The sequence below is a fragment of the Melopsittacus undulatus genome, chromosome 4 (genome assembly GCF_012275295.1).
Source record: "Melopsittacus undulatus isolate bMelUnd1 chromosome 4, bMelUnd1.mat.Z, whole genome shotgun sequence".
Classification (NCBI taxonomy): Eukaryota; Metazoa; Chordata; class Aves; order Psittaciformes; family Psittaculidae; genus Melopsittacus; species Melopsittacus undulatus.
Genome location: NC_047530.1, coordinates 71,238,462 through 71,262,443, shown reverse-complemented (window position 1 = coordinate 71,262,443; position 23,982 = coordinate 71,238,462). Strand labels below are relative to the sequence as shown.

The 23,982-nt window shown below is 39.0% G+C and overlaps 1 protein-coding gene across 1 annotated transcript in view; it reads right to left on the bottom strand.

Annotated features, from left to right (window-relative positions):
* Nucleotides 1-23,982, bottom strand: part of PTEN (phosphatase and tensin homolog) — a 48,448-nt gene that overhangs the window by 5,078 nt on the left and 19,388 nt on the right. Inside the window, exons 4-7 of the mRNA XM_034062600.1 lie at nucleotides 18,885-18,928; nucleotides 15,125-15,363; nucleotides 10,038-10,179; nucleotides 7,649-7,815 (exon numbers count right to left, since the gene is read on the bottom strand). Of these exons, the coding sequence (XP_033918491.1) occupies nucleotides 7,649-7,815; nucleotides 10,038-10,179; nucleotides 15,125-15,363; nucleotides 18,885-18,928 (592 nt within the window). The remainder of the gene's footprint in view (nucleotides 1-7,648; nucleotides 7,816-10,037; nucleotides 10,180-15,124; nucleotides 15,364-18,884; nucleotides 18,929-23,982) is intronic.

Here is a 23,982-nt window from a genome sequence, read left to right as displayed (position 1 = left end):
TTCCTTGCCACGCAGTAGCCAAACCCAAGAGACAACATGTGCAAACCAGCTCAGGTGAGTAGTATTTATCAGTAGAGAATATTCTCTCCCATAACTTCCCACATAACAAAGCACTTTTTCTTTTCATACAGAAATAGCTGTAATTAAGCAAAACCACCCTACAAATACAGGACTCCTATCATAGTGGATTCTTTACTGCTTTAGAGAGATGGTTTCTACCAGTCATTTGTTTGCTGGCCAGTAGTAAGAGAAAGTAAGACTCAAAGTTCTTTGCTGTACTTCTATTCAACAGGAAGTTTTTAATGGGAATATGAGGCATCAGCAGTTTAAATATAGTCAACTTAAGCAGAACATTACAGATGATCATCCACAGCTGGAAAGCTACAAGTTACACTACTCATCGTAACACTGCAACAGGCATTCCTTTACAAACAGGAAAACACAAATATATCTGTGATTTTGAAGAGCCACTGGACTGATATCATTCACTGTATTACATATTTATCATCATGACTAGCAGGTTTATTGTGAGTGTCTATCTCCAGATGTGCTACTGACCAAGCAGCTATGTTTCCCACTTGGCTAGACAATCTCTGAAGATAATATGCCCAGGAACTTTAAGATCTCAGCTAAATGGCTCCATAGGATGGACTGAATACTTTTCATTCTCCATCATTTGCCGTACTTCTGCAAGTCAAGAGTTGAAGTTTCTAAGATCAACTACCATTACCAGGTTGGTCCTGACTAGCACATTAATAAGGAATTCTCCATCTGAAACTGAGCTACATTCACTTCCTCTTCACAAATTAACCTGTTTTACTCCAATTCAAGTTTTCAGGCAGAAGATCCATAACATAAATGGCCAATCTTCCCACAATAGCCAGTATTTCTGCATTTCTGTTAAAAGCGGCAGGGGTGAGAAATCTAGCACATAACAGAATCCAACATTCCTTCATATTACCCAGGGCCAGAACACAAACTGACTCCTGAGCTACTTTACGTATTTTGGTTTACCAGAGATCTAATTCCATTTTCTTGCCCCATCTTCCTAGCTGCTCACCTCTGCTGGCAAGCAGGGAGGGAATCAGATGAGGAATGGAAGTGGTTCTACTGCGTATCATATGAGCACGCCTCCCTGTTGAAGGTAATTTGAAACCAGCAGAGTATCGCAATATATTCCTGGGCCAATGAGAAGGGGACAGGGAAGACCTGGACTACTCCTTAACTTATATTCTTCTTCCTCACAAATTAGTAAAACCATCTAAGTACACAAATACTGGGAATTCAGAAGGGCCTGACGATGCTTCTACCTGCCTTCTCTACCAAAGGTCAGCAGACCCATTTTCAGTATTTTAGGTAAAGTATACAAAACCACCTCCAGATTGTGTGCATTTCTGCAAGTTCCTACAAGACCAAGAGTCTGTAAGTTAAGTGCAACTGCAAAGACAAAAGTTAAATAATTCAGTCGGAAACACTTCTGGTAAGTTAAGAAGTTACCTGCTTCAATAAACACCTCTCCAGTACCTTTGGGAATCGAGTTAATTTACCAAATTAACATGCTGTAATTACAGTTGTCTTGGGAGACTAACAGATGTTTGCCACTGTCACCAAGTGCCTTCAAGCCATCACATCTATTAAGAAGCCTTTCTGGGCCTCATCCATGCAAGGCAGCAGTCAGTAGGTTCTTGCCAGGCCCAAACTGCTTATACACTTAGCAACATCTTTTTCACTAGCAGGTCCTCAGAAACAGTCTTAAGAGAGCCCACCCCAGGATCTGGAAGTAGAGGATGAACATCCAGGGCAAGAGAGTGTTTTCTTCTGTAATGCTCCAATGAGTCATCAGCCAGCCTGCGGATGTCTCATGAAGGCACATGGAAAAATCACACGGCACCAGGAAAAATCCCCCACAAAGATGCCTTCAAGCTAACCTGGTCCAGATTCATCCTATGTCCAGATGACAAGTCCCTCAAAAAAATATGTAGCCCTCCAAGGAGATGAGACTACTACTCTTGCTCAAATCAAGAGACCAGTTCAAATCAAAACAGAAACAACTAACGGCATCAGTTTTCCAGCTACAGAACAGGAGGGGTTTGGAGTCCAGGTACCATCTACAATAAACAGCAGTAAAATGCAAGTGTGAGCTGATGCTTCCAGCACCCAATAGCTCTGTAAGCAGGTGGATGTATCACCTGCAATCTCACCACTGTTGAAGAGGCACCATCCTTCCAGTGAGGCTTTGGAGAACAAAGTGCATTTCCATATTAAGTGTTAAGGGAGATTCCACCTCTTTGTAGCTAGAGTGATGGTACTACTATGATTGATCCTTCCTCAGGACAATGCAAAAGCAGCAATGCCCTTTAGTGATGGTTCTTAATGCCCCCGACACCTCCAGTGAGGTCAGCAGAGCAGAGGACAAAGCTGATGAACATGCTGCAGCAGAGGGATGAAAAACGGCTTATACTAATAGCGCTGAAGCAGCTTCAGAGGATAGCAGTGCCAAAGCAAACAAGGCCACTGCGTGTAAACCACTGCCAGCAGAAGCAGAAGGCATGGTCTTGTCATGCCTCACCTTAAACTTCACCAGGTGGAACAGAACCAGGAAGGATTTTCTTGGCACTTAAGGGCCTGCCTGAAGAAGCAACTGCAGGGACTCTGCTTTCCTGATAAATTCTGAAGAGGACAAGACAGAAGACTTCTCTCTAGACATCTTTTAATTTTTTTTCCTTGGGATAAATTTGCAGAGGTCTTCAGGGACTCAAACTAAACAATACAACTTGGCTGGGCTGGTCATTTATCCTTTTATCTCCCTCCAGCTCTTCAAAGCATCAAGTTATTTTTCTTCCTTTCCCACTACATTCACCTAATTAGTTTAATAAACTAAGTTCATGGGTACTGGAACATGGCATGGCCACTCAAGCTGAGGGAAGGCTTTTTGAAGTTAGCCCTTAAGAATAACTGTCAGTGCTTTCACTGAAAAACAAACCTCAAAGTGAGGATTCATTCACCTTAAGCTAAAGTGTCAGGGTCCAAGATACTCCATGGGAGACAACATTGATGTAATAAGGGCCAAAGGAATTTTAAAGATCAAGGCACAGACTGAATTTTGGACTTTATATAGCAAATCAGAATACCAAAGCATTCACAAGGAACACAATTTAATGAACAGGCTTCCGAAAATGACTATTAGCTAGAAGCTTTTTTTAATGTGTTTTGCTTCAATTCCAGTTACATCACAGGCATCTGCCTTAAAGAAAAAACCAAACAAAACAAAAATCTAAGACGCAGATGTTCGTCTTCCCATAACCAGATCTGTGCCATAAAATCCACAGCGCAGTATCAGACATTTGAGACAAGCTGATTTAATCACAGTAGTCTGATATACAATACTTATGCCCACTCTGCGCAGTTTTTCAGCTCAGACTGACAGAAAAATATATCTCACTCTAGAGCCGATACCTGCCTTTAAGTGCAGACTGAGATCCAAATCCAAGATCATTTAAACCATCAGCTCAGAGTTCCCATAACCTCCTGAGAGTTTCATTTTGCAGACAGATCTACAGGCACTTATAATCACTTTGAAGTAATTGCTAAGGGTTTTGGAGCACGATGCTGGCCCTGCGACCTTCCTGTAGTCATGGCTGATGGAACTTCTTGTACCATTTTCAGTTTAACAGTTAAAGTCTTCTGACATTTTCAGAGTTCATTCTTCAGTGCTTGCTAAACAACAATAACCCAAAGTCATCTTGAACTGCATAGCAGAACTTCTTGTCGATACAGACTCAAGAAATAAAATGGTATACCCAACAGCCCAGTGTTGTCAGCCCTGCCTATGTTAGTCTGGGTACAGTGAAGCTTCCAAAAAAAACCCCAAACAAAACAAAAAACAAACAAACAAACAAAATCCCCAACAAACCCATAAAAAACAAACCCACACCAACATTTCCCTCTCATCTATACTGGGCAGACTCCTGAAAAAGGTCTCCTTCACCCGCAGGCTCTGCAGGCAGGAAGATTACAAGATCTTCTGTACTATTTTTAAACAAAGTCTCATTGAACCAAGTGATATAAGGGTATCTGTAAGATTATCATGTCAACATCAACACAAAAAGGTTTCACACAGCTACACTGAAACAAACCTAGAGAGAACGCAGCAGTAGTCTGAGATGGAAGAATAGCCAAGCTACAAGTCAGAGAAACAAAAAACCATGGTCAACCTCCCACAAATTGCTAACTTCTATCCATCAGAAATTCACACATAATAAATGTACTCAAGCCTTAAGCCATTTTGTTCTCATATGAGCATGCATTTCATTCTTAAAAGGAAGTAGCTACATCATACTGAAGAAATGGTCCAAGATAAACTAAGCAACTTTATTAGACAAAAGATCAAAAGTTGGGGACTTACTAAGCGATGCCAGGTGGCAGAAATTATGGAAGAGCTGAACCAGGGTAATATTTTCAAGGCAGTCACCCTGTTACCAACATCAGCTCAGCAGCACCAATAATCTTTTGGCCAAGACCAGCACTTGCTGGCACTGAATTTACTTAATTAAAATTTTGCCATTAAAACCCCAGGATACTTCGCTGCTTTAAATTTCACATTGACACTTAACACTAGGTGCTTAAAGTCACTTGGTCATTCAAGTTGGGTTTGTTTCATGCACAATAGTTCTATCCAAAAGCAGCTCAAATTCGACAAGGACTCTTCATACCAGAGAGCTCTGCTGATAACACTACTGCTCTTCAGAGTTTGGAAATTTGAAAGCTAGCAAAGGTGAGCAAACTTGGAGCACTTTGGCTGAGATCACTAGTAACAAACACCAAACCAGACCCAGCAAGAGGACACAGAAGTTTCCTTTATCCCCAGAGAGGAGACATTGCCATTCTCCAGCCTGAATGGCCCAGAATGGATTGAGAATTACACTTTTAATTAAACATTATTAGGGTTATCATCATATTTCTAATGGAAAGTTAAATGTGATACCTTTAAGTACATGCAAGAAAACTTGTTTAGCAGATACCTATAAACCAGCTAACAGAAAACCTGGACAGAACAAGAACTAGTGATGGGCAACAGAGCTGTAACTCCAGCTTTCATAAACGTGTGAATCAATCAGAATCTCTGAAAGATCTTGTTACTCCTAATTATGCTGCTTATTAATTAGGTTATCAGTGCATAGAACTGATCTTCTCCAAAATGAGACAAGTCTCAACAATGGAAAGCCCTTTCTTTTGCGGTTTTGAGTAAAAACTGTGCAGTCTGCTTATCTTATAAAGTAACAGGCACAGATGTGAGACACTTGTAAAGAGAAATGTGTTCCAACTTTGGGTCAAGATAGGTTTTCTGCCTTTGCCGTATTCCTGTCTCAGTCACTTTACTTTACAAGTTGTCAAAGGGACCATGGGGAAGAATCTCCTCTAGTGCCAAAGCACACATCAGAGAGTATTTCACTATTTCTCAATATGAAGACCTCAGCAGTGGCTTCATAAAACAGACTAATGTGCTTATATCCAAGAAGATCCACTGACCTCATCCCAGATGCCCTCAACTTGTGTCTGTGATACATCAGTGCTAACACAGGTGGCCTTACCAGAACTGTGTAACACCATATACCTACTTTCTTTTGGCCTCCACTCTTACGCAAGGTTAACAGCAATTGACACAAGAATCAAGAGATCTCTGAGGCATAATATTAAGGTGGTTTCTTTACAAACTACTTCTGTCTGGTAAAAGGACAGTTTCTATCTCTCAGAAAAGCTTGCACAGGTAGAAAGAAGAACTTTCACCATCTCAGCATTTAAGCCCTAGCAGTCCAAAAACACTAAGAGGACTGCCTCTGCATTATCTGCAATTCACAAAACCTGAATAGTTAGGGTACTTAATAAGAGTAGACCAAAACCACACACACACAAAAGAAGATCAACTATTCAAACTACAAAGAGATTCTTAAGAAATGAAACCACAGCTGATATGACACTCTGAGAGTACATCATAGTGGAACACTTCCTGTGTTTCTGCAGACAATTTTACACACTCTTGAAGTCTGCATTTACACTACAGAAATTTTATGTGGTAACAAGAAGCTCTAGTTTCTGCTGCCACTGGATTTCACTGCTCTATAAAGGTAAAACAAGTACAGAACTCCACTCCTGGTGCTACAGGGCCAAGATCCAGCACCTGAGATGCGCATGGATATTTTGGGACTTACTTGGGGAAGAGCAGTGCTGCACAATGCTTCCTGTAAAGTCCATTAAAATCCATCTGTTACTGAAGACGGTAAAGACTCAACGAATTCACAATTAAGATAGGACAGAGACTGGATAAAACTGGACACTGTCAGATGTTTGGGTTCCATTTCCTCTCCTGCCTGCATCCCTTATGTCTTATCTCGGTACTCATTTTGAAGTACTTATAAGTGTGCTCATTTTAAAGTCTGTTCTCAACTGTCTTCTGTGCATTGCAGTTCTATATGTCAATGATTTTCAGGTTGACTTAAAGAATTTCTACTTTTATAATGCTTTGTTTTACAGTTATTTGTTGCATACTGCTGCACTGACCAGCTAAAGCATCCTGTTAAACATGCAGAATAAAATATTCCCAGTAAAAAACTGTTTAAAAACTTTTGCACACATTCGCACGCAAATAGAACACAACTTTCCCAGCTAGTGAAATGATACCATTAAACTAGTTAACAATACCTTCCAAAAGAACAACCCCACAAGAAGTGTATGTGCATTTACACACACATCTAGCAGGTACAACCCTATGTGCAGAGTTAGAAGAGACTTCTCATCACTTACGTGTCTTCCAATCCACTCTATTTTCTTATTTTTATGCTTTGCCTATACACAAGATTCACTCAATGAATACTCTCAAGTTTTATAACATCCACTAATTAGTGAACAACTATTCATAAAATAATTAAGTAGTAAATACAGAGGTAGTCTTTAATCAACATGGTCTCATCCACACCTTTCACTTTGGTAGATGAAAACTAACTCCACAAGCATCAGAATTAATGAAACCCTGAGATGAAGCATTCATCTTTAAGAACTTGCTGATTCTGGTGTCAAAGTAAGTTCTAAAAATTCTTTTTCTGCAATTAAGACACTGGTAAAATTCTCAGCTCTGAGTAAATGCTCTAAAAGCCTAGTGTCAAAGCCACTGCAGCTGGGCACTGAGAAATGGTTGGACAGATTGCAGAGATATTTCTCCAGAGTGTGGTGGAACTCTATTTCAGAAATTCAACCAAATTTGTCACCTGCGTAGAAACAAGCCAGCAGCACACAGACAGGATCTTCTGTGCCTGCTCAAACCTTAGGAAAATTTAGTCAAGAAAACAGCTGGAGTTAACTTGCTCAGTATGCAAGTCTATTTTTAGAATGAGAATGTTTTTTCTTCAATTAGATTACTCACTACTACCCAAATGACTGCAATACATATCCATTATAATTTTTATCCAACCTTTGTACTTAATCTCACAAATTCTCAAAATATCCAGCTTTGATTCTGTAGCAGATTCTCTCCTTGGGAAAGCTAGACATCAAAGAATATACTGTGATTACACATCACTGAAGAATAACCAACATCCCAGCCCTGCATCAGGATTGGCTCAAAACCATTTTGTAGAAAGGAAAGAAAACCAACCTTTTTCAACATCTTGTTCTGTTTGTGGAAAAATTCCACTTTGATGTCACCGCATACCGGCAAAGGTTGAGGGAATTCAAAGTACATAAACTTGTCTTCACGTCTTGAGGGTCCTGAAGGGGAGGTGAATATCTTAACCTTTAGCTGGTATACCACAAACTGAGGATCTGCACGGCAAAGTAAGAATGTCACTTTATAAGAAACACCTTGAAGTGTCAAAAAGCATGATATTAGTACCATAATCACAATCATGAGCTACATTATTCTGAAAGTTCAATAAACATCTATTAAGACTTAAGCACGGCAGAACACCAAACTTCGGAAGATGTTACTGGAAACTACCTAGCAGATTTCTGTCCTTAGCAGCAATACTCTCAGGCATCCACAGGGTTCCTAGAAAGTTGTTGTTTCTTTTCAGTATAAGGAATGATTAAATGAAGTGACAACTTCTTGACTTTTACTTGAATATTGCTCTCATCTCTATTACATGAATGTAATTGAGGAGTTTTATTCTCTCTTGCCTCTTCGAATTGCAGAGCAGGCAGTCATGTAAACACAAACTGATTTCTCTTACACAAACCAAACTGTTATACAAACAAGGACAAAAATTTAACATTAGTACACAAACCAACCAGCACCTACAGGCTATACAGACACACACCATAAGTCTGTCCTCTAAATCACCATCAGGAGTGCCACCCAGGGCATAACTTTCCAAATTAAATCTGTAGGGGTAACAGCTGAAATTATGGAGGTTTTTTTTTGGTGCAGCCTAGGCAGATTTTCTTGAGAACAGCCAGATACCAGCATGAAAGCCAGAAATATTAAATGAAAAATTCAGAGACATCTTCCTGTCTTTGCTCCTGACTTCTCTGTTAGTATCAGATGCATATTGCTCTAGACAATACAAACTGAACCATACCCAATACAGTGTGGTCACCCTGAACCCCACCCCACCCCACCGAGCTGCAGAAGTCCCTACCAAGTATACCCACACTATCTTGGCTAAGCAGCCTAGCTATAAAACTGCTACTTATCTCCCTCAAATCCTCAGAGCTGCAAAACCCTGTCATCCCTTTGTTTCGCAGGAGAGGCACAACTCTGCTTGGTCAGTGACTTTAAAAAGAAGGAAGATACAAGGAAGTCAGATTTAAAGTTATTGTGGGTTGGTTAACCATGAAGTAGATAACAGCACTAAAGAAGTAACACAGACCATTGGTTTCATTCTGAAAAATCACTGAACTCCACAGAAATGTAAAATATTGCAGCACACAAGATGCTCAACAGTTTGTCTTCTCAGGTGCTTAGCAAACTTTTCTTTTATCCCAATATTGTACTGTGAAAACAGCATGCTAAAAGCCTGGTATAGACAAACAAGTTAAGGCTCATGTGGGCAATTCATACTTGTAGCTTGATTTCACAAGTACAGCAGTTTATCCAAAGCATTAAGTAAGTGGTAATTTTAGAAATCTGTAACCCCCACACCTCTACCCTCTAGGAAGAGGGTTTCTGGCAGAGGCTCCTCCCTTCCTCCTCTTCCTGTAAATACAGATAGCCTGACAAGTTGTTTGATTGCTTATTGTGCATTACATGTTCAGGCACTGTCTTACAATATTAATAGTGCAATTTTAATCAAAGCCACAGGAGGCACTGGAATTAATTACATATTGCAGTAATCCCCATAGCAAAAGCATTAGAAAGACTTTTTCCACTAACAAAAAATGAACACGCAACATGAGGCAGTTACTCTCCTGTAATGCAGCCTGCAGGACAGAAGTGAAGTTCAAGGTATCTGCTGTTCCTTACTAACACACTTATGTATCAGCAAACCACATTAATCCTTTACAGGTGTATTAATACTTCATAAGCCTCCATCTAAAGAAAAGTTTATTCCAGAGCTAATTAAATACTTAAGCTTGCTAAACAGATTTTTTTTTAAACATCATGGGAAGAATGACATTGCTACATTTGAAACAAACACACCAATAAGCAAAAGATTATCAGCAATTTATGTTCCCCGTATAACTTGCTATATTAGAAAAAAATACATGCTTTCTGTGAAAAGTATGGAGCTAATCTAAATATATATATGGCATCACTTATCTTCAAAGTGTTGAATATTTATCAATTTAAAACCATAGTCAAATAACCATCTGAGACCATCACAAACCTCAATTTACTACACCTGGGAAGATGCTAGCAGATAGACAACATTAACCCAGCAGATTTTGTAACCTGAAGTTACTAAGCATCATCTTCTCCATCAAATTGTGCAGCTCTTCATGTCATGTAACAGAATGGTAACTGTCACATACTCAACCTAAGTTCAAAGGCCAATGTGTTTTCCTTACAAGAGCTAATGGAGGTTAATGGAGTGCTGGGTACTTACTGCAAGTTCCGCTGCTGAACATGGGAATTGTTTCAAACATCATCTTGTGAAACAGCAGTGCCACTGGTCTGTAATCCAGGTGATTCTTTAACAGGTAGCTATAGTAGTACACGTAGCGTCTCTGACTGGGAATTGTCACTCCCTAAACCAAGGGAAAACACATGCCAAAAATCATCAAGACCATTTATTAGCATCACTAATTGAGCTCCTGCTAAAGCACTTGGAATGTACCATCATGATCTATGCTGAGTATACCTCTGCAGCAGATACACTGGAGACTGGCACACAGCGTAATGTACCTAAGTATCTAGGTGCACATCTGGCTGTACCTAGAAAGCAGAGGGATGCTGCATTGGTTTCTACACTGCACAGAAACCCAGCCATGTGGGGTTTTAGTACAGTAACACATGACGACTCTCAGCCATTTCTTCACTGTGGACATCCTGGACAACTTAGGGACTAGCAAAGACATAATACACCTTCAAGCCGTTCCCCAAAACAGCTTTTCTACACATTTCCCTTTTCCCTAGACATGTGTCCACATCTTTCATACTTGTCCTGCAGAGACTTCAAGAGGAAGCTGTTTGCACACATTATCTAACACCAGGCAATTAATTACCAATCAGCCTCCAGCACCAAACAAGCAGGACACTGCCTTTCCTGTTACTTTAGTACAAATCTCGAAATATCCATCTCAACAGTGAGACAAAGAATGCAGATTTTTTCCTGTATCTTAAACACCAAATACCTCAGACACCGTGAGGGTCATATAGAAGATGGCTTCATGCAGGTGGCTCTTTTATGGAGCAAGGGAGTGTCATATATCAAGCAGGAGGTGCCTTGAACATACTCTAATTTTTAAGCACCAATACAAGAATTGCATTTCCACAGCAGTTTAAGTCAAAAGATTCTAATTTTATTTGCTAATATCACTGTACCAAAGACTAATGCTACCTTCTATTACAAAATACCCTTCTGTATTTTCGTTATGATTATACAAAACCCAGAAGTAGAAAGTTTCATTAATAAAGGCCCAATTACCCAAACTGTTAAATGAAGGACTTCTCAGTGGAATCACAACTCTTTTTACAAAGAAGTAAACACTTTGAAAACATACAACCAAAGATGGCTTTTATTACTGATTTTAAGCCAATTTAAACTTCAAGGGAATAGTTTTAAAGCTCTTACAGCTAATATCTTCGAGCAAAAAGTGATAAAGATGAAAAATAATTTCCTAGAAAATGCATTATATAGTTTTTAACAACCAATACTATATACTTGTAACAGCATTAGTAAGTAACTTTCATATTAAAGCTAAATGTGAAATTGCAATAAAACTGAGATAAAAAATTGTTTTCATGTACAAGTCTATGAGCATTTTGGCCACAAAACCCAGAACACACTATTTCTATAAAACATTATTCCTAATACCTGCTTCACCTTACAACAGCCATAAGCTAGGAGTGGCTAGACTACTTCCAATTTAGTAAGCACCTATTCTGCAAACGTGAAAATATTCACTTCCTCCCATTATTAAAAAAGCTGATAATTATGTCTCCTCCACACTTCAGTTATTACACAAAAGACTTTTCCCTGCAGTACTTCTACAATGATGACCTTCTTAAGTACCTTCTACACTTTTTTACTTCAGGTGTCATCTCAGAAGCTGCCTTCTTAACAGGAGAGAATTCAGCTTCAAGACTCAAAACCCCATCCTCAGAGCAAGCCATCAGTAATTTGCTAATGCTGACAATCAGAAGAAAACCATGCAGGTAAGGAAAATGCATCCTTCCCTGCTTACAGCCTCTTCATGCCATAAGGGATGTAACCCCACAGAGAAACCCCAGCACAACTAGGGCTGGGATCACAGAATGAAGGAAATACAGTCACTTTTGCAGCTTGTGAAGTGATAGTCAATCTCAAATCAAAATCAGTTCTCAGCCAGGAGGGCAGTTTTATCTTTCCAGCCAGAGATTTTTGCTCCCTGGAGACATAGCCTTTATCCTGAGATCTTAAGAACCAGCACACTGAAGCAGAACCGAAAGTTACCCATTTTCTGAAGTTCTGATTTCACAGCAAAATACTTTCATAACAAGCTAATATTCCATGAGGTAAAATCAACCCCTGCTTACTTTTACTCAAGAAGAATAAAAGATTAGGGAAGCAGTTTTGCGTATTTTACTTCACCCTTGAGAAGCTTACATTTCCCATCTATCACTTTCTTAATTTTTTAAATGGACATTAGAAAAGCTTCTCTATCCCTATGCCAGATTTTCACTCCCAAGCTGTGTAGACATCACAAAACCATGAGGTGCAGCTCAAACACTTGAATAGGTGTTCCCACCTGATACCTATTCACTGAGTAGACTACACTTCCTTCCCTCACCAGTCTAACCCTCACCATAAAAACCTTCAAAGCAGAAGCAGGAATAAAAGACCTTCTCCAGCTGTAGGAAGGTAAGTTATCTGTCATCACAGCAGTATTTCAGTACCCATGTTATGGAAAAAACAGGTGATAAGCTGGCCATTTCAAACAGTGGAAGCAGCAGCTTCCTTGGGAGACTTTTTTGAAGGGTTTACTTCTCCCCCAGCTCTTAAAACAGGCTGTACAGTTACAGTTCTTTATCCAACTTCAGAAATATTTGTCTCCCTTGGTTCAAAAGGAAAACAAATCAGTCCTGTTCAGTCACCACCACCGTGATAAATATTTAGTCAACACTTTCTCACCTTCATCATTTGCTTCTTCTGAAAAACTTCTCCCCACTATGGTGAGTTACATAAGTCAGAAGAGACAACTTACAGAGTAAAACAAAACCAAACCTCCAACAGTTTTTGGTCAGATATATTTTTAGACTCAGTTCTGCTATGTCTTACTCCCCACTGCATTTCCCAGGACAACAGTACATCAGACTATATTGCAATAATCAGCCTCATCTACAACAACTCTCACTTAATGCTGCAAAGGCCTCCATGAAGTTTGTTTCCAGTAGACACTTGGGAAAAGCAGTTTGCTACAGAAGTACTCAAGGTTGTTCTCTTGACCAATTAGTCATACTTCTTCTTGAAATCAGATTCACAATTCCTGCCAGCATGGAATAAACCTTCTCAAGAACCACTTTGCCAAGCACATTGATGGCAACAGTGATTTTAGCTATATTATTCTGAGCAGCTATATACGAAGTGCATACCTTGTGCTTGCTTGAAAGAAAATTTGGTATCTAATTAAAGCCAATTTAACTTCATCATACATGTATTTATTCTGGTCCAACAATGACAACACCAAAAAAGGCAGTTTCTTGTCCTTAGGTGCAAGCAGTCCTTTTGATGCTTCCTTTACTTTGAAATCAGGAAGTCAGTTATATACAAGTATAGTGAAGTATCAAATCAGAGAGCAGCACTTGACATATAACACTGAAATATGGGCCATAAGGGAAGAAAAAGCTTCCAAAACCTGCACTGGAACACCTGTATATAAAGACACTATAAGGATTACATGGATCATGTGCTGCCCAGTGTCCACATAAAGATAACCATGCTCAAGGGGAGCTGAAGCAAACAAACAAACAGAAAACCCCAAACAACAACAAAAAAAAACCCCATACCAAACAAAAAAAATCCCCCCAAAACAAACCACCAAAAAAATCTTCCTGACATTGAAACCAAAGCAAAGTTGCTGGTTACAGACAGTATTTACAGCGAAGCTAAACAAGGCTCTCACTATTCCTGTTTACTAAGTTCTCTGTTACCTCAAACATGCCAGGGTACTGATGAACACCTAAATGACCTTACACTCAACACACTGACATGCAAAAATACAGAAAAGAAACTGAGGTATAGAACATGCTTCACCACGTATTTGTTATGTAGCTTTCATGGTATCTTTAGATAATCTTTATCAGCAGGAGTAACCTAATCTGTTTATTCATCACACAGCTCATACTTATTTACTACCATGCACTCTCACCAAAAGCCATGACGTTTTGATGGGAAACCTTGACAGTGTCTCTGCTCTAGTATTACACAACAACTATCTTCTTAGCCATACATGGAACAGCCAAATCTTGTAAAGAGAGCAAACTAAGAAGTTATTTGCTCCTTCCAACAAATTAACAGCAAAGTTCTAGAATTACTTATGTGACATTTCTGCTCTCAAGAGCCTTCAAACATGAAGCTCCACTTATTAGAAGTCTACACATTGTGAAATTAGTATTTCATACAAGTATTACAGGAACACGGAGAGCTCTATACTTGAGTAGGCTGGAACTGGTCTGCTGGGATCATCCACCTGGGCTGCTCTACCAGCATACACAAAGGAAACTAGGGAAGACGAGCAGGCAAGCTTGTTGAAGTGACCTTCCAAGTTACACCTTTTTATATTTGGATAAGATTTCAAATAAGAAAAATTCCTATTAATGAGGCATAACCACGACAGAAAGGTCTAACATAAACCTACTGCTAAATATCTTAACAGAAATCCCTTGTAGCCATGAACATAATTTCTTTGAAATGATATCCTCCAATTTCTCCTTGGGAGAAGTAGAAGAAACAAAACTATAGCACCTCATGAAGCAGGCTCTGAGGAGTAACAACAGACTCTTTCAGAACAAATAGTCAACTGTAACATGCACTGTAATGACCACACATCTCCAAATATCACCACAGAAGCTAAGAGAACCTGAGGAGATGAGCAACTCATCAATTCAGTCAAAAAAAGCTAGAATAATCCTCTTATTTGGGCTGAAAATGCTCAACAAGACAGTACATTCATCAACCGCCCATTTGATGCAAAACACAGAATGATATTTTAAAAGCTATTTAAAATAAACTGTCCAAATCTTCTTGAACAGGAGATAGAAAAACCAGACAGGTTTAGTGTTGTGACCAATTCCTACTGCTGCTTAAAAGTTATCTCATTTAGAATAGCTGCACTGATTAAATAATATTAAAACTGAATCAAACAAGGTATCACAACTGACGGAAAGTATTTCTTATATAGCCCTTTAAGACTTTTCAAATTGACCTCAAGAAAGAAAAGCAATTAGGATAGGAGACCAGGTAGGAGACCAGAAAAACAGAAAATAGCTCACCTTCTTGTCTCTGGTCCTTACTTCCCCATAGAAATCTAGGGCTTCTTGAGCCTTTAAAAACTTGCCTCGATGCAACAAATATGCACATATCATTACACCAGTTCGTCCCTTTCCAGCTTTACAGTGGATTGCTGCAACATGATTGTCATCTTCACTTAGCCACTGGTCAAGATCTTCACAAAAAGGTTTGATAAGCTCTAGCTGTGGTGGGTTATGGTCTTCAAAAGGGTACTGTGCAACTGCAACAAGAAGTAATTCATCAAAATCTCAAAATGAAATTACGGCAGGCTCAGGTCAACTTTGTGACAAGCAAAACAACTTTTTAAATAAATCCTCATCCTACATACACATATATAATTTTTGTTATACTAACATAATTCAGCAATGTACTGCATTATTACATACACTGCAGACATTTCCCTAGTAATACATAAGGATCCTGCTGCATGAAGAGACTTCCACACTGCTACTGAAATGACTGTGACTACAGCACAGACTCTATCTTAAAACACAAATTTTCTAGAATTTATGAGTGTATTGGCACAAAGAACAACCCTATGAAACCCCATTACTCTAGTGATAATTAGACTGACTGCTGAGAGAAAACAGGGCCAGGCCTCAGTCACTGATCAGACAATAGGAATTGTGGTGAAAAATTCTGAGCAGTTGGGTCTACATTGGGAACAAGCTGTCAGAATTGCTCAAAGGGTTTTTGAAACAGAAACCTGCAATTTCCATATTAAAAAAAAGATAATAAACCCTCGTATGAGGCACTTGCAATACATATGAGTTTTAAAGTCAAGTCACTGAATGAAGCTGTCCTTTTTCTCATATGAATACATACATGCATACAAACACTTTTTCCATCTAGACATGGAAAGAATTTCAAATGAGCATGCAGGAAATGAAAGAAAACCTAAGAAGGCAAAATTAAGCAATAAGCAGAGACAAGCACCCAAGACAACCTCTAACACCTTAGGTAAGATGACAGGCAATGCTCTGTTGACTAGCAGAATTATACAGGGCTGTACTAGTTTTGTCAGAACAGCAGCACTTTATAAAGTGCACCCCAATTCTTGGTCAGTGGACTTGGGATCTTATAAATACAACTCTGGTTCACTTAAAAATTCTCAGCTAGAAACACCATTTCCTTTTCTGGTCTAAAAATGAATGCATTTCATTTTTGGCAAGTGTTTGTATTCATTTCGTAAGTACTACTCTCGTCATACACGCAAGGCTCCTTTTGATGAATCCCCAAGGATTTAAAGAGCAGAAGTGAGGGATGAAGTTATGGAACTGCCAAATTATCGCAGCACAAGTCTGGAGCCTTTTGGAGGGATCTGCAAAGACAGTTTATTCACTTGCAATACAGGCCGCCCACTTACTCTCCCAGAAAACCAAATAAGGAAGCCCTATAAAATGAACAATCTTTGCTAAAGAACAGCAAAGGTTAATGAACATACACTAATAAATTCTTCTACATGGAAGATCCAAAGATTCCCCAAAAGATCATTTTATGTGAACTTAAAGAGATGTCACTTTTTGCTGCAGATATAGATAAAAGGAGAAATTTATTTAAAAACCCCTAAGAAAAAAAGCTATTAGGAGATGCTGTCAATTTGTCCATACAACTTTGAGTCTATCCTAACTACATCCAGTCAGGTTCCAGTGACAAGACAAAGTAGTCCTGAAAGAACAGGCTGAAAAATATGAAGTAGTAGCAGTGTGCTGAATGTGCTCTCAAAGATTTGAGATCAAAGGCAAACCTTGTGGTATTTTCTGCAAAGATGGAATGAGGAACAGATGAGATGGGTATGGGAGCCCTGTGATGGTGCAGAGGGACTGGGAGTCAGAAAGCAATCTTAGGAAACATAAGGCTGTATGATCTTGAGCAGGTCCTCCATGGATTTTGGTTCCTAAACACTGGAGCACAGAACATGGAGATCACCCCACGATTACTCTCCCCAAGCTCCTAGAAGTTGCAAGAAAAATCCCATAGCACAAAAAGGAGCAACAAAACAAAATATGAAAAACAAAAAAACCACAACAAAACAAACAAAAAACCCAACAACAAAACAAAACAGGGAAAAAAAATAAAAAAACAACAACAAAAACCAACAAACCCCCCAAAACAGGGAAGGAGAGCTTTGGCAAAACAGAAGGCAATTTCCAGCATGGAAGTACTGCAGAAACTGCAAAAATCCTACACAAAAAAGCTTGTGCCCAAAGAAGATGAAGAGCTTTCAATGTCTGGTTTTGAATTTAATGCAAAAGCATCCAAGCTGAATAATGAACTACTACAGTGTTTCACGCTAAGTGTACAAAATAATAAGTTCCCCCTGAAATTAATTCACTTCAGAAGATTTTAAGAGTAGAACTGTTATTCTTCTGCTCCCTTAACAGTCCTGAGTCACCAATTTGGTTATCTAAGCCAACTAATTTAAGGATGAGAAGAAAAACTGCAGCATGTAGCTCCCTACAACAGCACCGTCTTGCAGAGGAGCTGTGAAAGGTGCCATCAACAAACAACATTTTGGGCTGAGAATGACAGTGACAAGATCTCAGCACCCCCATTAAAACAACCAACCAGCCAAAAAAACAAAAAAAAAACCCAAAAACCAAACAACCAAAACCCCCACAAAAATCAAAGCAAGCATATGTTCTGGACATATTAGAAGCACAACCTTTTCATTTATGCCTTCTCTCCTCTTACTCAAGGTATTGCTCAAGCAGATCTTAAAATACTTTCTTTTCTGGCTTATATGTATTCAGTGAGGTTTCAGGACACTGTCATTCAGTATTTTAAGAGCAAACTAGCAGCAAAGATGACTTCAAGATGACAATTTTAGTCCTTCTATATTCAGACATTAAAGCTGCCAATTACATTTTGGCCATGTTCTAAACACCCTCTTTACAACTACAAGGATAGCCTGTAACAAATAAAGGATAATAATACAAAAGAAATTGAGCCTCTGCTAGAATCTAGTATTAGCCAGTTACGAAACTGGCTAGTACTAGCCAAAATTTATTCATCTCCTACAATTACGTACACACAAGTATTCCTTATCTGGCATTCTGAAGCACTGCATGAAAAGAAAATACAAGCTCTACTACTGTGCACAGAGATATTCCTTTGCACAAAGAATAAAGATCAATCTGAATTTATTTATTTACCTGGGGAGTTAATACTAACAAAAGAGGTACACCAGGTTCCACTCACAAGAGATAATAAGAAGAAGCCCCCAAGTTTCCCCACTGGCTCTGGTAGCTTTGCAAAGCATCTAAGAACCAACTGATCTCAGAGAAGCACCACATGGATTTTTTTTCTTTTTTAATTCTTCTTTTTAAGCAGCTGAAGGTTTGTTCAAAATCTTAAATTGTTTTATGTGAATAGTGACAGTGGCTTAAGTGTTCTTCATTTTATCCTAAGTGATGCTTCTGCATAAAACCCAGACTTCCCTAACCTTCATATCTAAATTTCATAATGAGTTTGCATACTGAATTGAACAGAAACTTCTATATAGCCCATTCTGCAAAAATTCTGCAACAGTAGACTTCTGATTTCCTTATTAGATCTAGATAACTGTCAAGAACATACTTTTTTGAAAGCCCTAAGAATATAGCAAGTTTCTCCAATGACTCCAAGCAATCTGACATCACTCCTTTACCCAAATCTATTCATCAGCTCCTCCTTTATACCTCTGTTCAGAAACACTGAAGTTTAAAGAGAAAAACATATACTAGACAGTAAAAAACGTACCTCTGCAGTTAAATTTGGCTGTGTCATAATGTCTTTCAGCACATCTAAAAAAGAAAAATAGACAAGAGTTCAAGACAAGTCTCTGAGGCACCCCCAACATCTGTCACACCCAGGCACATACAGATCAACATATGGGAAAATCATGTATACCCATAATCTTTACGATTTAAAAATGCAGCTAGAGGTTACATGCAGGAAAACGGGTTTTTTACAGATGAATAAAGTTGCTCACTAAAATATCAGTTATTTTACTGAAAATCACTTACCCTATGGTAACTGTAGTCCATCAATATGACTCAATGGAGACATTCACACAAGTAATGCAACACACTATTACTTTTTAACACTGTAGCATTAACAGGTCCAGCTGCTTGAGCAGCTATATGCTCCCACACAAACATACAAAGAGTAGATGGCTATGACCTTCATCCATTTGACCCTGAACTCAAAACACACATCAATATGCCTCAACAAAAACATGGGTGCTACAGGTGACAGGAATCACAAGGACATTTCAAGGACCCTCAGACAGCATAACCTAAGCAAACATTCTTCCTCCAATTACAGGACCACCACCACAAGACAGCACAGGCAACTGAAAGCACCCCTCGATATTATAATGGAGATCACTGCATCAAGCAGAGATTGTGATACTGCTTTCCAACTTGGCACTTCTTGAAATCAGGTAAACACACACACACAAAAAACTCAAACACCAAAAAAAAAAAAAACCAACCAAACCAAAAAACCCAGGCCAGTCAGTCAGTTTTCCCCTCACACACCCTGGCAAATGGAACATTTCTTAAGACTCTCGATTGCATCAATGTCTACCTCATCACTCTGCAAGAGACTAACTAGGTAGTAGCACAGCAAACCACATTGCACTAGTCTTGCAGGATGACTTGCCTAGGGACAAACATCAGGAACCAGATATAATCGATCCATTCACAGTAGGGTTTAACACAGCCAATATGGCATCCTGTAAGGGAGCAAGCTGGATCAGATGCTGTGGGTAAAGAGAAAGAAGGCAAGTGCATGCTCTACATAATTTTCCTTGGAGTTGCTCTTTGCAGGCAAAATGAATCATCCCTACAAAGTGCAAGTGAAAATGCAGCTCAGAAAGAGAACAATCCTGCCTCAAAATAACAGGACTCCACATTGAAACACAATGATTTGAAGTCATTTCAGTAGATGAAATATCTAGATCTTCTCTTCTGATTGTATCCTGTACTCTTTATAGGTTTCAAATACCTACACCAGTTTCAGGACTGGTATGAACGTATATATCCTTAATAAGTATGACTGCAGCCTTTGGACCCATGTGGAGCTTACTTGACACTTCAAGACATACAAACTTTTAAGCTCCTACTACTCCTACTGCTGTACACAACCGAAGCCTTACATGTGCTGCATTGAGCTTTGTCCACCAGACCCGTACACCAGTGACAGACAGAGGTCTGCTGGGGTTGCATGTGCACTCAGCACTTCCCTTTCTCGGAGTTCCAGAGCCTTCTCAACTGTAGCCTCTGCTAGGGAAAAGTCTGGCAGCTTTCACACTCTGATCACATTGCTGACACCTTCTCTGGGTCAAGAAGTGATACTCTGCAGGTTAAGCTGACAGATGGGTCTCAAAACAACATTATTTATATTCGAGGCTTTGAGAAGGTTGAATGCAGTATGTACATCCAAGATGGAGTCATCATGCCTGAAGCAGCCATCAACTATGCTGGGCAAAGCCTGTTACAAGCTAGTCAGCATCTGAACTTTGGAAGTTGAGCCTGTTAGGAAGCAATGCAGTCAACAGAAAGCATCTTATCCTAGAAAGTTTCCTGCTTCCTTCTAAAGAAACACACAGTTCAAAGGGGTAGTAAAAGATGAAAGTCTCCAACTATTAAAAAAAAACCCAACCAACAACAAAAAAAAACCCAAAACCCCACATACGGGTAAAAAAGCCTTCAAATTTTGAAGTCTGGATGTCAAGTAGAATACTGAAGGGGATAAAAAACATTTTTTTTGATACCAAGGATAGAAACTGAGCACAGAACATAGCCACATCACACTATGCCCTCTTATGGGAGCTGTACACAACAAATGCAGAGCTCCAGTCACAGCTGTACAAAATATACAGTTTTATTACATGACATCACGTAGTTCCAACCCCCCTGCCACAGGAAGGGACACCTTCCACTAGAAGTGTATCTGCAGCAGAGAACTCACCAACACACACTTTGGTGGATGCATTCATTGCTTAGCATTTCAAATACATTTTTTTATAAACACTATTAGACTTCAAATAAAGTCAGATCTCCAGAATAAACCTGGACATTTTGTTTGTATTTTGGGGGTGGGGAGTGGGCTAGCAGGGTTCTTGTAATCCTCCTTACGATTAAAGCAAGTTTAAAGCAACCCAGATCCTAAGTGCCATCAGCCAGATACCTTTCTGACACTAAGTGATCCTGCTGATGGCAGGACTATAGGCTACAGGAAATGATAGCCTATGCAAAACCCAACCTCATGTACAGAGAGGTACAGAAAATATGCAGATAAAATCCACATTGTTAATTACAGGTCCTTCATTTAACTATCTGCCAGTAGGTCAGTTAAAAGAAATATACTTGAGAAGGAAGAGATTATTACAATAGGGAAGACAACAATTTGGCAGTATGTGAAGTTGGGAGACGATAAAGAATACTGAAGAAATAGCAGTGTTAAGGGAACAGATAAGAAAACTAACACAAGCAAGAAACAAAATGAAACTGCTGAAATAGTCACTAGAAATTTAAAAGTCAAGATGCAAGAAGGAGCCATAACTGACATAATTTAAGCATCAGTTCAGAAAAATCTCTTTAAGTACTTTTAAATAGAACTGCTCAACACACATTATTATCGACTTCATATAACAGCTACCTTAAGGGAACTGAAACCCCATGACAGTGTTTGAAATAATTATGAATATAATCACATAACTCCTCTGAACTCCCACCTCCCTCTTTTGAACACAGACAATAGGTGGATTATTTACAAAGAATCGGCTTAATCTGAAGAGATGCTGTTGTCCAAAATACCTGAAGGCTGCAATTTCTTCCTGTCTCATGACCAAACATTACAATTCAACTCATGGCATTTGTGTATTTAACGTGTATAAATTTTGCCTGCATAGAGATAACCTGTCCCCTACAGTCAGAGATACACAGTTTATAAGCTATGCTTTCCAAGCTGTGCAGTAATCAGTTGAATCTTCATTTGCAACTGATCCATGTTTTGGGGAAGAAGAAAACCTGCACACTTTAAAAAGATGTTCTATCCTGCAGGAATTTTCATTTGAGGGTGAAAACAGTAATTTTAGAAAGTCTCACTTGCAATTGTTTTGAAGTTAGTAACAAGTAAAATCAGTGAGTTCTTGCACCGAAAACAGAAAAGTTAAAATTTTTATATGAAGAACTTGAAGACAAAAACCTGTGGCACACCTGGACAAGTTCTTTACATAGCTGAAATACAGGTATCAGCAACATAAACGTCAAAAGCATTTGTCTCAGTCACAGTTCTTCTCACTTTAAAGCTGTTCCTTTGTGGGTGATTGGTTTTGCTTTTTCCTAAAAATGAGGTTGTAAGCATATAGCAAACCAGAGACGTTTCAAATAACCACCTCCCTGAGAAGCTACTAGCTAAGATACACAGACGTCTTAATGAATTCCTACTTTCTGACCAAGCCTAAAAATTTACACAGAGCAACCTGTTGTTATTACCTGTCACTCCTACAGACAATTCGAAACAAGTTCAGTATCACACAGCTCAGCAAACCCTGATCTTGCAAGAGATACCAGAGTCACACTTTGCAGAAGCTGACAGCTGAACTCAGCCCCAAGAAGCAGAAAGAAATTCAGTTTTATCTGTCCTGTTCTGCTTTGTTCCCCAAACCAAGCAGAAGCTGTCAGGAGACTTTTGGGGAGTGGGGTGGGATGTCTAATAAACCCGCATTCCTTAGATTTTACATGACAAATCTCTAGTGCTGAGCTCCAGAAGAATTCAAAGATAGATACCCAGATATCCAGAAAGTTACCTCTTTAGGGAGCTGCACCTACACAAAGGAGCAGCTACCAGTTATTTTAGGAAGCACTGTCCTTTCCACCCATAAGTGCCACCAAGGCAGCATTTATTAGAAGTCTAGCATTCTGAAGAGCTTCTATGCTAGAGAATATACTTTTGTCACTGAACTGTATGAGGAGTGTCTAATGAGGGGGTTTTAATGAATATTTTTACACATCTTTTTCTGTCCCATCCACCTCCAGGCTCTACAATCAACTTTGATAACCACTATACAATTTCTCAGCTTATGACTTTGTTCCAACATCAGGAAACAGATTTGATTAATGTATAGCCCTTCCAATAATTTAGAAGCATATTTAAATACTTATTTTTAATGACTGACAGATTATGATGTAATGCATTCCCTGGATTTTCTACAGCATTTTTCCATAACTGCAGATATTTGGGAACGTATTTTTTTTAAAAAGTAAAGACATAACTGGCCAAAGAATCAATCTTCAATTTAGATTTCATGGGGAAAAATGTGGGGTAGAAAATCATGACCTACTTTTCAGTATCAGCTGACACCACCGAACCATTTATACAAATGAAATTAGTCTAAGCTAACATGTAAGGATGATTAAGGCACACCACCACCACAAAAAAAAAAATAATTCCTTCTGTAACAAGAACAGCTTTCTGCATAACTAAAACCTGAGAGCAAAATATTGCACTTCCTAAAGTGAGAAACCATCACATTACCAATTGCTGCAATAGCTTTCTCAAACAGGGACAATCAAGAAGAGTGAGGAAGCAAACAGAACCTGAGTACTAATAGAGTCTGTTAGAAAAAGAAAGAAAAAAAGAATCAGGAAAATATTCATTTGGCATTTTTTTCACTGTGGACATCAATACATTGACAGAAAGCCTGCTATGAATTACTTCTCACTTTTTAATCACGTGGTATAAGCTCCAGATGGGCTAGATGCCAAGTCATTTAAAAGCGTTCAAGTAATATGAATACACACCAGCATTTCATTTAACCTCACTCAGCTCCACTAAATGAAGTAAC